Raw genomic sequence first — 13650 nt, 5'->3', positions numbered from 1 at the left:
GTTTAAAAAAATAAATGATACATGGCAAAAGAAAATTAGACCTGGTTAAGGACTACAGAGGAGGTAGATCTTTCCTACATTACTCATGGAGCACAATTGCTCAGACAGTGAACATGTGCTTGAGCACCAGAGCAGGAATCTTGAGTGGAAGGGAGCCTTTAAAAATACTTTGAGAAACAATGGCATGAAAGGATAAGACAAGATCAGGCCTGTACTTGCTGTATAAAAGAAGAAAATGCCAGAAAAAGTAAAGTTCTCCCAGCCTGAACATCAGGTAGATGGACAGAGATAAATGTGTAGCTCAGAGTTCCAGGTAGCCATGTACTTAACACCTAGTGATGTGTAGATGTGTTTAAAGTTCTCTGTGTGCTCCATTTTATTTTATTTTTCAGAATAACTCAATCCTTTGGAATTATTCTCAGCTGTGCTCTGTGCATTGTCTATGGCTCAAGCTTAGACGTGGACAGCTTTGGGGCAATGGGAGATGAAAAAGACATGACACAGCAATGCAGTCTCAATGACAAGTTGTGTAGTAAGTACAGACACCACAGATGTCTATCTTCTGATTTAAGGATAATGGAGACTAGGATCTGGATAGATTCTAGGAGGAGAATGATTTGATTTGATTTTTAGTAGAAATAAAGACAGTGTTGATAAAGAAATGGGCACTAGAGGCCATTGTCTTTGAAGGGTGGCAAGTGCCAGTCAGATCTAGATGCTGCATTCTTCATCTCAATTGAAAAAATGAGAAAAGAGTCACAGAGCACACTTGGGCTAAGAAACAGGGACACTAGCATTTCTGATTAGAAAGTTGCTCCCAGTAAAGATTTCATCGAATGGAAGTAGAGCAGAAGAAGAAAGAGATGATCATTTTAGCATGATGAGCTGAGGACTGGTGGGTAGGGGAAGTTGTGTGGACATCAATTTCTTCTATTCCTGTTTAATTTCCTACTCAGTTATCCAGGAGCAGCAGTATGAAATCATCATCATTCCAACCCTTCTGGTTGCTGTCTTCCTCATCCTTCTTGGAGTCATCCTGTGGCTTTTTATCAAAGGAAAACGATCTCAACAACAGTCTTCTGGACTCCAAGGTAAAGCTCAAACTGGGGGGCTGGACATAGGCTCAAAGAAGATGGAGACTGCATAAAAATAAAACCCAAGTCTCAATGGGCCCAGGTATAGAGAGATCTAGGTCCTTACAGTGGAAGAAGGGGCATGGGTCCCCTACTGTGCAGTTGAGAGGGGGGTGAGATCTTTCCTAGAAAGTCATGAGTAGAAACTCAATATACGTTTGTTAGTTGAAACAAGAATAGGCAAGAGAGGCTCATGTAACCTGTTTATCAAATCTTTGACTACGTGAATGTCTAAGGATCTAGGAGGAAGACCTAGTTGGTAAAACACAAGGCTTCATTACCAGCTTTGAAAGGTGACATTTTACTCTATAATACATTCCAGCCCTATTCTGTGCCCTTGGAATATATGATGAAAAGGAGTAGCTTTCATAATAGTCTTGGAAGTGTTAGGTAGGAGATGATTACATGCTGTTTTGGAGTACTACTGAACATATAATGAAAGAGAATCAGCTCATACATGAAATTAAATGGAAAAAAATAAGAAAAAAAATCTGACAGTAATATGAAACTTTATAGTGGCTGATCCCTAATCCCTCCTAAATTTTATCCCAATCTTTTTAAAATTCACTCTTACAGATAAACATCTCAAAGAAGTTGTCTAAACTCACTCTCACTACTTCTACTTGTCACATTCTCTTTCGAATATATTAAAATAAGGCTTTTATCCCCACCACTCCACCCAAAGAACTCTTTCTAAGATCACCAATAACCACTATGTTGAATCTTCATCTTACTAACCTGTCAAAAGCACTTGAAACAATTTTGTATTTTTTCCTTCTTGAGACATTTTTTCCTTTAAATCTCTAGTCACTTCCTAGATGATCTCATTTTAAGTCTATGGACTCAAATGCTTTCTCCATTTTGATTATGGTTCCCTTTAACTCCAGATTCTTATATTAAACTACTTACTTTGCAGTTGAGATCACATATACATCTTATATATAATATATGTAAAACGAAGGTCCTGAAATTCTTTCACAAATATCTTCTACCAATAGTCTTCCCTATCTTAGTAAATGGCAAGCCAGTGTGTTCTATATGTTCAGTCTAAAATATTAGAGATATCCTTGACTCTTCTCTCGGTCACACTCCATATCCAACCAATTAGTAAATCCTGTTTCCTCTATCTTCAAAATAAACTCATGCCACTTCACCTTTCATAGATCATTGTAATGTACTCCTACTTGGTTTCCTTGCTCTGCCCCTATTCCTTTATGGTCTATTCTTTTCTTTTTTTTTCTTTTTTTTTTTAAGTGTAAGTCAATCCTGTGTATTCTTTGCTTGAAACTCCCCAGTAGCTTCCCATCTTAGAATGAAAAAAGACAAAATTCTTTCAATTGCCTTACATGATCTGGGCACTCTCTGGTCATAACTCTCCAATTACCTCACTTGATTCCAGCAGCACTGAATCCATTTTATTCTTTCTCACATACGCCAAGTATGCTCCTTCCTCAATACCTTTGCACTTCTTGTTACCTTTTTCTATAATACTCTTCCTGATACCTGTATGGTTTGCTCACTAATTGCTTCCAGGTGTTTCTCAAATGTCATCAAAGGCTTTTCCTGGCCTTCAAACATAAAACAGCATCAATAATTCTCTTAATTACCTGCTATATTATTATCTTCTTCCTCTTTCCTACCACTGGAAAGTAATCTTTATAAGGAACTGGACTTTGCCCATTCCCAACACCTAGAACAGTGTTTGGCATGTAGGAGGTGATATTTATTAAATAAATGGATGAATTAATTAATGAATGGAGATTTAACAAGAAGAATAAATCTCTCTCTATTCCAGTGGAGAAAAATTGGCTAAGGAAGGGGGAAAACTTTTCAGTCAGAAAACTTTTCTGACTGAAACTAGGAAATATGGAATAGTTTGACTATAGAGACAACTTGAGGGAGGAAGAATAACCAGCCATAGCTGAGAGTTGAGTAGTTACCTATACCTCCTCTCTACCTTTGGGAGCCATTTGATTAACTTAAATGATAGTTTCCCCACTGGCAGTTACCACCACCTTTAGGTATCTGTGGTTTGAATATCCATTCAGGAACCTCCTTAATTGTCTCCATACTATATTCATACTGAACTGTGATCCTGAGAAAGACACAAATAAAATGCCATTACCACTTTTCAGAGATCCATCCTGAGTTGTCTTAGAAGTAATGGAATGCTTATATAAGGTTGGTATTGATGCTGGTTCATAGAGAAGCATCAGAAGGTATCTGTACAATGGCCAGAGAAAAAGTCATTACAGGAACTTCTTTGACAGTTTGTTCCAATCTCTGCTTTCCTGGGGTCAAGAGGGTTGGTAGGATAAAGCTGGTTGGTATCATCTCTTTGTTCTAGGCATTGCTCCTGTGCCCCCATCTGGGAGCCTAAACCGGGAAGCAGGAGAACATGGAGGAAGTGTGTTTGTGCCACTTACGGGAACATCAGTGGAAAGCCTTCTACAAACTTCCACACGTGCCCCAAACATGGCTAAGCTGCAGGTTCCCCGGGACCAACTCTCTGAACTTCTGGAGCAGATCTACAATGGTAGTTGTGGGGCCATCTATCGAACCAAGTTGTACACTGGAGACCCTCCTAAGTCCAAGAGTATTGTCCTCAAGGTTTTAAAAGGTAAAAGGAGAAGTGTTGGACTTCCCTTTCCCTTTTTGCTTCTCTACTGTGAACACCTAATAGTGAATGCTAACATGCTTTGCAGACATTAAGATGTTAGTAGATAGTTGTGATTACAATTGTGTGCAAAATAAGAAGGGAATAAAAAATGAAAAAGTGAGATAGAAATGTTATTCTTGGGGTCTTCTCTAGCTCAGTCTTGCCTATTGAATTGGTTCAAACTGATTTTTCCATATTGGATATTACTTGGATGAGGATTTTGAGGTTGTTTCTTCATTTTTCTTTACTATATATCTTTCCCTGATACTGTGTTTCTCTTTTTTTTTTGCTGATACTCATGATATGGGCCAGTAATGGTGGATGCATAAAACAGAGATAAGACAAGCAAGAATAGTAATCAAAAGGCCTAGACCATAATACTTTAATGTGAACAAAAGTCATACCCATTTAGGCAGATGAAAGCCTACTCAGTCCTAAGATCTAATTGGTTCCCTTCTTACTTACTTTTTCTCCATGCTCACTCCTCTTTAGAGAATTATCATCTGAGGTTGCTTCCTGCCTCATACCTCCCATTTTATCTGCCATGTTCTGACTGTTCACTGCCCATGGCTCTTCTGTTCTCCACAGAGCCAGCTGGGCTCCATGAAATCCAGGATTTCTTAGGGCGAATTCAATTCTATCAGTACCTGGGGAAACACCAGAACCTGGTACAGCTGGAAGGCTGCTGCACAGAAAGGCTGCCGCTTTATATGGTGTTGGAGGACATGGCCCAGGGGGACCTGCTCAGCTTTCTCTGGACCTGTCGCCGGGTGAGCAGTAGGGTAGAGATGTTAAGAAGGAAAGACTTGACCTGGCTGATTAGCTATTCACATGTCAATTAACCTGAAAAATGACAATTAGAAGACATTATAATAGCATAACAGAGTGACTTAGTATCACCATCCAATAGAACTTTTTATAATAATAACAATATTCTATATCTACTCTGTCCAGTATGGTGGCCACTAATCTCATGTAGCTATGGAGCACTCGAAATGTGGCTGACGTGACTGAGAAACTGAATTTTTAGTTTTATTTCATTTTAAATATTACACATTTAAATGTTCACAGGTATCTAATGGCTACCCCATTGGGCACTACAGAATTAGAGTATATACTTTAAGCTCCACCTCCTACTAGCTATGTGACTTGGGTAAGTCACCTCTCTGAACTCAAGTTTTTAAAATCTGTAAAATAGGAGTAATAATAAATTATTATTAACATTAAAAGAAATTATGTGTGTAAAAACAGCAGTGATTAGTACATAGCAAGCACTCAAAATGGTAGTCATTATAACATTTACATAACAACATAACTATTGTTAGTATTGATCGTAATTTCGTTGTTAGTGGTGTTGAGTCTTCTATTCTGTAATATCACTTTAGTATGCCAGGGCTTACTTAAGGAGAAATTCAGCTTTTAAGGTTTTGTACCTCAAACTCATATTAAAAAAACAATTTCTGGACTAAAGTGCATATCTTTTTGTTTATAATTTCCCCGCTTCTCTCTATATTTCTCATTCTGAAGTGCTACATTTCCATAGTTAGTTCTTCACTTGCCAATGAACAAGTTCAATGTTAATCAATGTGCTGATTATTTTACTACTAAATGTGTATGAAAGAGGGACCCTGTTAATGTTTTCCTTCCAGTGATGCAAATAGGATAATGTGCAAGTTTTAGGCATTTTAAACTTTTTAAAGAGGTTATCTATCTGTAACTTGTTCTGTGCTCTAATCTCACTAGCTTCTTCCTATTTTTCAAAATTATTATGCTTCTCTGTTTTAGATCATCTTCACATGCTTTTCTCATTACACTAAACTTCTCCCTTCTCCCCTTTGTATAGTCAATGCTCACCCATTCTTTACATCTCATCAAAAGCTTTCCTTGCTCCTCCAACTGGATCAGCTCTTTTTTTTCTCCACCATCATAGACTCCCTTTTACATTTCTTTCTTGGCATTTATAGACATGTAATTGTATATTTATATATAGTTATTTGGTTATGATTCATGCATGTTTGCCATACTATAAACTCCAGAAGGCAGCAGACATGTTTATTTCACTCATTCTTATATTCCTAAGATAGAATCTGGCACATAGTAGGCATTTAATAAAGATGTATTGAGTTAATGTGCTTAATTAATTAGACACACACTACCTCAGGAAAACTGATGCTTTATCCAGTGAATAGTCTTATATATACCAGTAGGTAGTCTTACATATACTTGTTTTTCTTACTTGCTATTCTGTTCTTCCTTCATTCATTTACATTCTTTGTTATTTTTCCAGTCCAATAAATCTTTATATTTCTCTACATATCTGAAAATCTCTCATATCAGTCTCTCGTTGAATCTTACAGTTCTCATGTTTTTGTATCTTTTCCTTAGATTTGATATCTGCATTTAAGAATATCTCTGCCCATTTTTTTTCAAATCTGTTCACATCATTTTGATGTTTTTTCTCTGTCTCTTAGGATGTGATGACAATGGATAGCCTTCTCTATGATCTCTCAGAAAAACAAATATATCACATTGGAAAGCAGGTCCTCTTGGCTTTGGTAAGCTGGGCAAAATTACAACAGGTAGTAGGGATTTTTCTTGTTAGCCTGGTATTTGATGTCATATTTTCCATATTTATAATCTCAAATAGGGTATATATTATTTTAAAAATCAGATGGAAGTTAGGGGGCAGAAATTCAAGCATTGATGAATTATTTTCAGTTCTTTATGAAATCATTTAGATAATATACCTCAAGATTGGTAATTCTAGGCAGAAAGTAGTCACTTTAGAGTTTTTAGAGGAATAGGAAGGGTTTTAAAAGATTTCTTAGTCTTAAAGGTCAAAAACTAGGGCCAAGAGCTATATTTCCATTTGCTTGATACTCTTACTTCCTCACATATATTAATATTAATAGATGTAAAAGGGGCAAATAAGGGAGCAAGTTTGGAGAAGATATGGGACGATAAACAGAATAGTTAAAGGCTACAGAACCAAAAGGAATTATATAATCTCATGCCTGAAAAACAAGAAGCACTAGTTCAGAACATGTTTGGTTGAAGACTTGCTTTGATACTGAATGTGATAGGGAATGCATATACTTTAAAAAGAATGAGAAACAGATAGAAGAAGTGGAATAAAAAGGGGCATTGGTGAGATCATTCCTTTATTTTAAACCAACTTAAACAAAAGAGGTAAGAGAAAGACCTCAGGGTTGAAACGAAAAAAATTTACCCTTACCAGAATTACTTAGGACATTTAGATGACTATTTCTATGAATTTTTTTAACTTAGATAATTGTGTTTAAAATAGCGTTTACTATAGAAAATCAGGGCTCTTTGAAGCTACTACTTTAAGTGTTTGATATGTCGTGCCAGCTGGAGGTGTGAAATATACCAGGGATCTAAATAGAATCAGAGAAAGCTTAGAAGAAAAGTAATGAGGTGAGAAAAGAACAATAGTTATAGTTGAAGTTCCCATGGGAGAGCCCATCACATAAATCAGTATTATCTACGGTGCTTGGAGGGCCTAACTGGTAGTTTCCTTGATAAAGTTAGAGTGTCAGGATACACCTTACCTTGTATTCTGAACCATAATTGCAGAGAGGCCCCACTGGGATCCATTGATCCCAGTGATGCATTCATCAGAGCCCTAGGTTACCAGTTATACGAAATGTCATACTACTCTTACTTTTCACAACCTCGAAGCCACCAATTTCTTCAGTTCTTCTCATTAACAGTATAATTTCTTTGTTCTAAAACCTCACCAGAGAGGTTTTAAAAAACTGCTGGTCATTGTTTCTTTTATCATCAATGACTGGAAATTACCACCTTGATCTTTTATTTTTTCATATGGTTCTTGTTTAGTAATCAATCTCTAGCTCTTTGGTCACGTATAGCTTTTCAACTTCTCCATATGCCTTGAATAGCATGATGTTGGGGGAAATGACTCCAGCAAAACAATGTCATCAGGTTCAATGGTTCTCCAATGCCTCATTGGCTGTGCTAGAATCATTCTGATATTTCTTAAAAATATAGGTTACCAGGTTCTTCCTAGATTTTGGTTAAGTAAACCAGGGGTGAAAATCTTATGTTTTTAAAAAGCTGTCAGGCAATTCTGATTTTCAGCCTGGCTTGAGAATTGTTAGTAGAATTTGTAGTACTTCCAATGAATTAGAATACCTGTTTCTAGTTGCTACTCCTTAATAAAGGTGACTTTGTGTAATCATTTAGACTTATCTAAAAGATACTTCCCTAACTTACCTCATCTAGTTATCTTAGGGACAAAACTAGATGATATAAAACTCTGTATAAATTTATTATTACGACACTCAATTTTTCTATGTATGTATTACCTCGTTTGGGGGACTGGTGCTAAAAACTTGAAACCTACTCCATTTTCCAGTGTTTAGATGGGTCCAATCTGAGATGAAGGTGAAATCAGGCAGAGGTTAGAGCTTGACACACAGTGGATTATACTTTCCAAACCCAGTATTAATATCAGCCTGGTAATCCTAAACACAATGCAAAATGTGTGATTTATTGTCATGACTTGGAAGTGATATGTCCTTATTAATGAGACTTGTTTGGAATAGCAAATGTCCTTGTCTTTTTGAGGATTCTTAGGGCTGCTTCTCCTTGTGTGAGACCCAAGCTGTGACCCCAGACAGCTGATCTATCTTTGGTCTTATGTTGACAGGAATATCTCCAGGATAAGCATCTGTTCCATGGGGATGTGGCAGCCAGGAATATTCTGATCCAAAGTGATCTTACCGCTAAGCTCTGTGGACTGGGCCTGGCTTATGAAGTTCACACCCAAGGGGCCATCTCCTCTACTCGCATCATACCTCTCAAGTGGCTTGCCCCAGAACGGCTTCTGCTGAGACCAGCTGGCATCAAAGGAGACATGTATGATTTGTTTCTGTAATTTGGATTTCTCCTTTTTTTGACCTAGGTGTCCTCTATTCCCTTACCATGACTGTGTCTGTTGTTAATTATGTCTAACAATGAAATCTCTACTTAGAAATCAGACATACTCTCAAGCAGAAATGTGTATTATGTGACAGAGCTCGTATCTGGCATCTGGCTGCAATCGTTTTTAGTGCTTTTTGAAGCGTTTCTTCTGTATTAGATTAGCAGCCTTAATTAGGAAAGCGAAAAGAAAAATGAAAAGATTATTCATACTGATATCTGAGGACATCATTAGAGTCCCTTTTATCTGAAGGAGGTGGGTTCACTTAATCAAAAGTTCAGTTAAACCAAGAATTATTAAAATAATTGTACATGCCTTGAATAATTTAGTTTAACTTAAAACATATAAATGGATATTTGTTTATTGATCTTTTGGAGGAAGGCCAAGGCCTTTCTTTTTTTTTAAATGAGGATGAACCTTTTAAGTGAAGTTATATTTACTTCTTAGAATGATTCTCAGTGAGAAACTTGAAAATAATTATAAAGCAATTTGCAGACATTTATTGTTATTTTTCCCAATTTTTTACAGTTGTCTCACCCACATAATTTGACATCACCTTCTTTTTAGGAGTTTATTTTTGTAGAATATTTTCAAAGCATTCATGTAGCTAATACCTTTTGCACTTATATTTAATCAGCTTTCATGATATTTAATTGATTACATAATTATGGTTACACATATGATTGGCATAAACAGGACTGTAAAGAATCACAGTTGACTTTTGGTAACCATATAACTCAACTGATTGGAGAAGTACATAAATGTAACATAGAATATCTTACTAGCCATGAATGTCATGAGCAACAGAGTAAATTTAGAACGTTGATATATGGTGAGTCAAATAAGAGACTTCTACTCCTGCTTCACTGACATCTGCTTTCAACAGAGGTTAGCAAGTAATAGGCCTAACTGGGAAATAGTGCTCATTTAATGATGATATTATAGAATAGTGAAATATAAATCTCTTAAGGCATATTGCTTAGGCAAATACCTATTCCAATTATGTATAAGGTTTATTTTGTTAATAATATTTTTCCTAGGTTTGGGACAATTAAATCTACTGAGGAAATAGTAGATAAATGATAAACCTCACTTGGCCTTGTGCTAAGAATAAAGCCTGGAATTTTAGCAGGAAGAAATGGAAAGGATGAAAAATATGCAGAGTACAATTTATCCATTAATAGTAAACATCTATTACTATGAAATATGGAAAAAAGGAGACATAATCCTGTCTCCAAAGCGATTAGACTCTCAAGGGATTGGACAAAAATGTTTTCCAATAGTTCTATTACTTGGTTTATTTTATCAGATACCCTCCGTTCCCCTTCATTACCTTTTTATAGTGTTCTTCTTGAGGGCCTCTGATATTTAAGTGAGCTCTCTTTAGGAAAGGCAGAAATAGAAATTAAGTAAATGACTTTGTTTCTTTTATAGCTGGTCCTTTGGGATCCTGCTTTATGAGATGGTGACTCTAGGTATGTACCTGAATGCAAGTATGTTTATTTGGGTCATGGATGACATATGCTATAAGAAGAGATTTTAGTACAATCTCTGAAATTTGAACTGGGCTGATATGAAATCCCTTTCCTCCTTTTGACTTTCTTTTGCTTTCTTTCTCTTTCTTATCCTCAACACTTCAGCAATTTCAAGGGATGTTTTAAAATCCAAAGGATAATTCTAAGAGTGACTTTGCATAGTAAACACAAAAATGTTGTCTTCAGATTTATTAATTGATTTGATTGAGTAACTGCAGCACTTTCCCACATTTGGGGAGTGGAGGGCAGGTGTTATTTTTCACTTTGCTTTATTTTGTTACTTTCCTAAAGACTCAACAGTCTCCTAAATTTCGGTTCCCCCTGCCCCAAAATACTCCTTTTCCAAAAAGTTCTCTAAGTAATCTATATCCTTACTTGATCACTGGGAAGCAACTATACTGTATCTGATATTTTTCCTATGGCTTATATTTATTTATCTTTGGTAGCCAATTAGCCCAGGTGGATGAAGAGCAGTGTTATAGTTCATATTCTAGAGGACCTAAAGTTCTCTTCCTTCTCTTATTCTTTCCATACCAACAGGGGCACCCCCATATCCTGAAGTTCCTCCTATCAGCATTCTACAGCATCTCCAAAGAAGGAAAATTATGAAGAGACCCAGTAGTTGCTCACACACCATGTAAGTAGCTCATTCCAAATATTTTTTGCTACCTATCAATCGTGCCCTTTTCAAAGTGGCTCAGATGAGCTGTCCTTGATGTGCTAATGTATATCCATAGACCAAATCTATGTAGTAAAACACATCTGCTCATTCATCATATTTGTGTGCATATATACATATATATACATATACACATTCACATACACATACACATATACATCATATATATGTATGTGTGTGTGTGTATACACACACACAGTGTTGAGGAAACCATTGAGAACTGTATTAGGAATCTAAATTTGGTCAAATTTAGTTCCTCCAGAAGCTTCTAAGATAGATAAGAAGTAGACCAAATCCAATGCAAGTATAGTAACGTTTTATTTGTCTAAATGTCAGTCGCAGTAAGAGACTGCCAGCCTCAGTTCTAACATAGCTGCTATAAAATCCATTGCACTAGAGTGACTCACTGGCTCTTATTTAGTATTTAACTTTAAAAAGTTACTATCTGTTTTTCTATCTCTGAGCATATTAGAAGCCAACCAGAAGAAGAGGGGAGGGTAGGAAGAAATTAGAAAGACAGGAGAAGGAGGACTTAATATTGTCAGCAGAAAGGGGCAGCTGATAAACCAATGTAGATGCAAAAAATAGAAAAATTCAAAATTATGCACAGAATTTTACAACCAATAAAGTACAAAAATGGATAATTATATAACATAAGAAAAAGTTAAATTATTTATAAGAAGGCAGGAGAGAATATAATATATTAATACACATTTCCATTAAAATTGTAAATTTTATAAATTTTGTAAATTTTTCAGTATTGAAAGGGTAGATTTCCAGTACCTGGGTTTCCTTGTAATGAACATTTACTATATCAAGCAGATTATAAATGCTAACTCTCACAACTATAAAACACACACACACACACACACACACAAAATATAGTGATACTGGCTGGTTATACCAGAATGAAATTGATGACAAATATTTCTTGCAAGCTTTTTACGTGTAAAAAGCTCTCCTTAATAATAGGGAGAGACACTTAACTGATAAAGTACCTAATTTTGAAGAACTTAACATTGGAAGAGGCGATATATGAAATATCTACCTCTCCCCTCTTCCCCCACCACCTACCCTCCGGTAACCACCTGTCCATTGTCTATGTCCCTGAGTCTCTGTTTGTCCTGTTCATTTGTTTCTTTTAGGTTTATATCCCACATATAAGTGATCACATGTGATTTTCTACTTTGGGATTTGGATTTAAAGCAAACCTGTAGGAAACGATGACCACAGAGAGGATATTCAAGGAATTGGGCAGGGCATGAGTAAAGGCGGAGTTGGGTGTTTATAACCACACATAAGGCATAGCAAGACACTTGGCTCGAGGAGAGGGCTTTGGTTAGGCAAGTGGAGAAACTGGAGGGTAGGATGTTGACCATGCAGTAGGCAGTGGAAATCACTGTAGGTTCCTGAGCAGGGATGGACGTGATAAAAGTATTTGAAAACAGACAGCATGATACTATCTCTAAAGTGGATTGAAGAAAAGATAGATTAAAGTACTTTTATCCAGTATAAGGTGATTTCCTGAAGAAGCTAAATTATAAAGGGGAGAATGACCTGGATTAATTGAAAGAAACACCTAATTACATTATCCAAAATTAGAATGAACCATATTATTTCATAACTTCTTATTTTCCTGGCTCTAATGTCAATTTTACTGGTAGATAAACTGTAGCCATGATATGGAATACTGCAAGTTAGTAACATGTAAAGATGAGAACACTTAACTTCTGAAAGAGCATTTGGCAATAGAATGGGGAAAGAAACAAATTGTTCTGTCACACTGATTGTAGTTTGAGAAATCTTCAGTCATTTCTATTATTAAAAGGGCCTTGGTGAGAAGATGATATTAAGAGACTAAGTATTAAGAGGATGAGATGAATATTAACCTCTGGGAAGAATATGAGACAGGACAATGAGATGTAGATTAAAAAATTGCAGGTTTTTTGTTGTTGTTGTTGTTGTTAAGGTTTGTTAGGACAGGAGACATATTCCTCATGCATTTGCCTTGTCAAGGATGTCAGTTTCTCTTGCTTCCCTTTCAGGTATAATATTATGAAGTCCTGCTGGCGCTGGAGTGAGGACAGCCGCCCCTCACTTAGAGAGCTACGCTCAGGCATAGAAACTGCTGCTCAAACTGCAAATGATAAAGCTGTGTTGCAAGTACCAGAGTTGGTGGTGCCTGAACTGTATGCAGCTGTGGCAGGCATCAGCGTGGAAAGCCTTTCCTACAGCTATAACATCCTTTGAAGATCCCAGGGCAAAAACATTTATGGACGATCATATACTCTTGGAACCAATTTTTCCAAGAACAGAGAATGGACTTTCTAGTGGGCCATAAAGAGAGAAATGGGACCTGGATCGTGGATCTTCCCTTGTACATTTCCCTAGATATGTGAAATGATGCTGGATGAGACTATACACACCATATACCCTTGAGGTTAAGAAATACCGTTTCATTTCTGGGGTCTCCATCCTAAAGACTCAGGGTAGAAGTGATAGACAGTATCACTGCAGAGGAAGTTTTAGAAATCTGCAATGTTCGCTGGGGCATGGTACAAATAAGCTGGACCCTTCTACCACAGGCTAGTTTCCTCCTGAAGTATGCTTTTATCCAGACTATTGTAAGGTCCAAGGAAATTAGAATCAAATGAGGGAGTAGAAGGCCAATAAAGGAC

The 13650-nt window shown here is 36.6% G+C and overlaps 1 protein-coding gene across 1 annotated transcript; it reads left to right on the top strand.

The window, feature by feature from the left end:
* The first annotated feature begins 477 nt into the window (after positions 1-477).
* STYK1 (serine/threonine/tyrosine kinase 1) lies at positions 478-13247 on the top strand. Its single transcript, XM_011383685.1, has 9 exons — positions 478-532; positions 957-1091; positions 3481-3753; positions 4381-4562; positions 6264-6347; positions 8486-8694; positions 10193-10233; positions 10834-10930; positions 13018-13247. Exons 1-9 carry the CDS (start codon positions 478-480, stop codon positions 13220-13222), a joined length of 1281 nt encoding a protein of 426 aa, XP_011381987.1. The 3' UTR covers positions 13223-13247.
* The last annotated feature ends 403 nt before the right edge of the window (positions 13248-13650 follow it).

The sequence above is a fragment of the Pteropus vampyrus genome, unplaced genomic scaffold (genome assembly GCF_000151845.1).
Source record: "Pteropus vampyrus isolate Shadow unplaced genomic scaffold, Pvam_2.0 Scaffold537, whole genome shotgun sequence".
In the NCBI taxonomy this organism is placed as follows: Eukaryota; Metazoa; Chordata; class Mammalia; order Chiroptera; family Pteropodidae; genus Pteropus; species Pteropus vampyrus.
The sequence above is the reverse complement of the archived record's forward strand: the minus strand, read 5'-3'. Positions and strand labels throughout refer to the sequence as shown.

What these genes read in the sequence shown, in the direction of transcription:
- STYK1 (XM_011383685.1), top strand. Translation starts at nt 478, where the DNA reads ATGGGAGATGAAAAAGACATGACACAGCAATGCAGTCTCAATGACAAG. An exon ending in TTCTCTGGACCTGTCGCCGG is followed by an intron (nt 4,563 to 6,263) that starts GTGAGCAGTAGG and finishes TCTGTCTCTTAG; the next exon opens with GATGTGATGACAATGGATAG. An exon ending in AGTAGTTGCTCACACACCAT is followed by an intron (nt 10,931 to 13,017) that starts GTAAGTAGCTCA and finishes CTTCCCTTTCAG; the next exon opens with GTATAATATTATGAAGTCCT.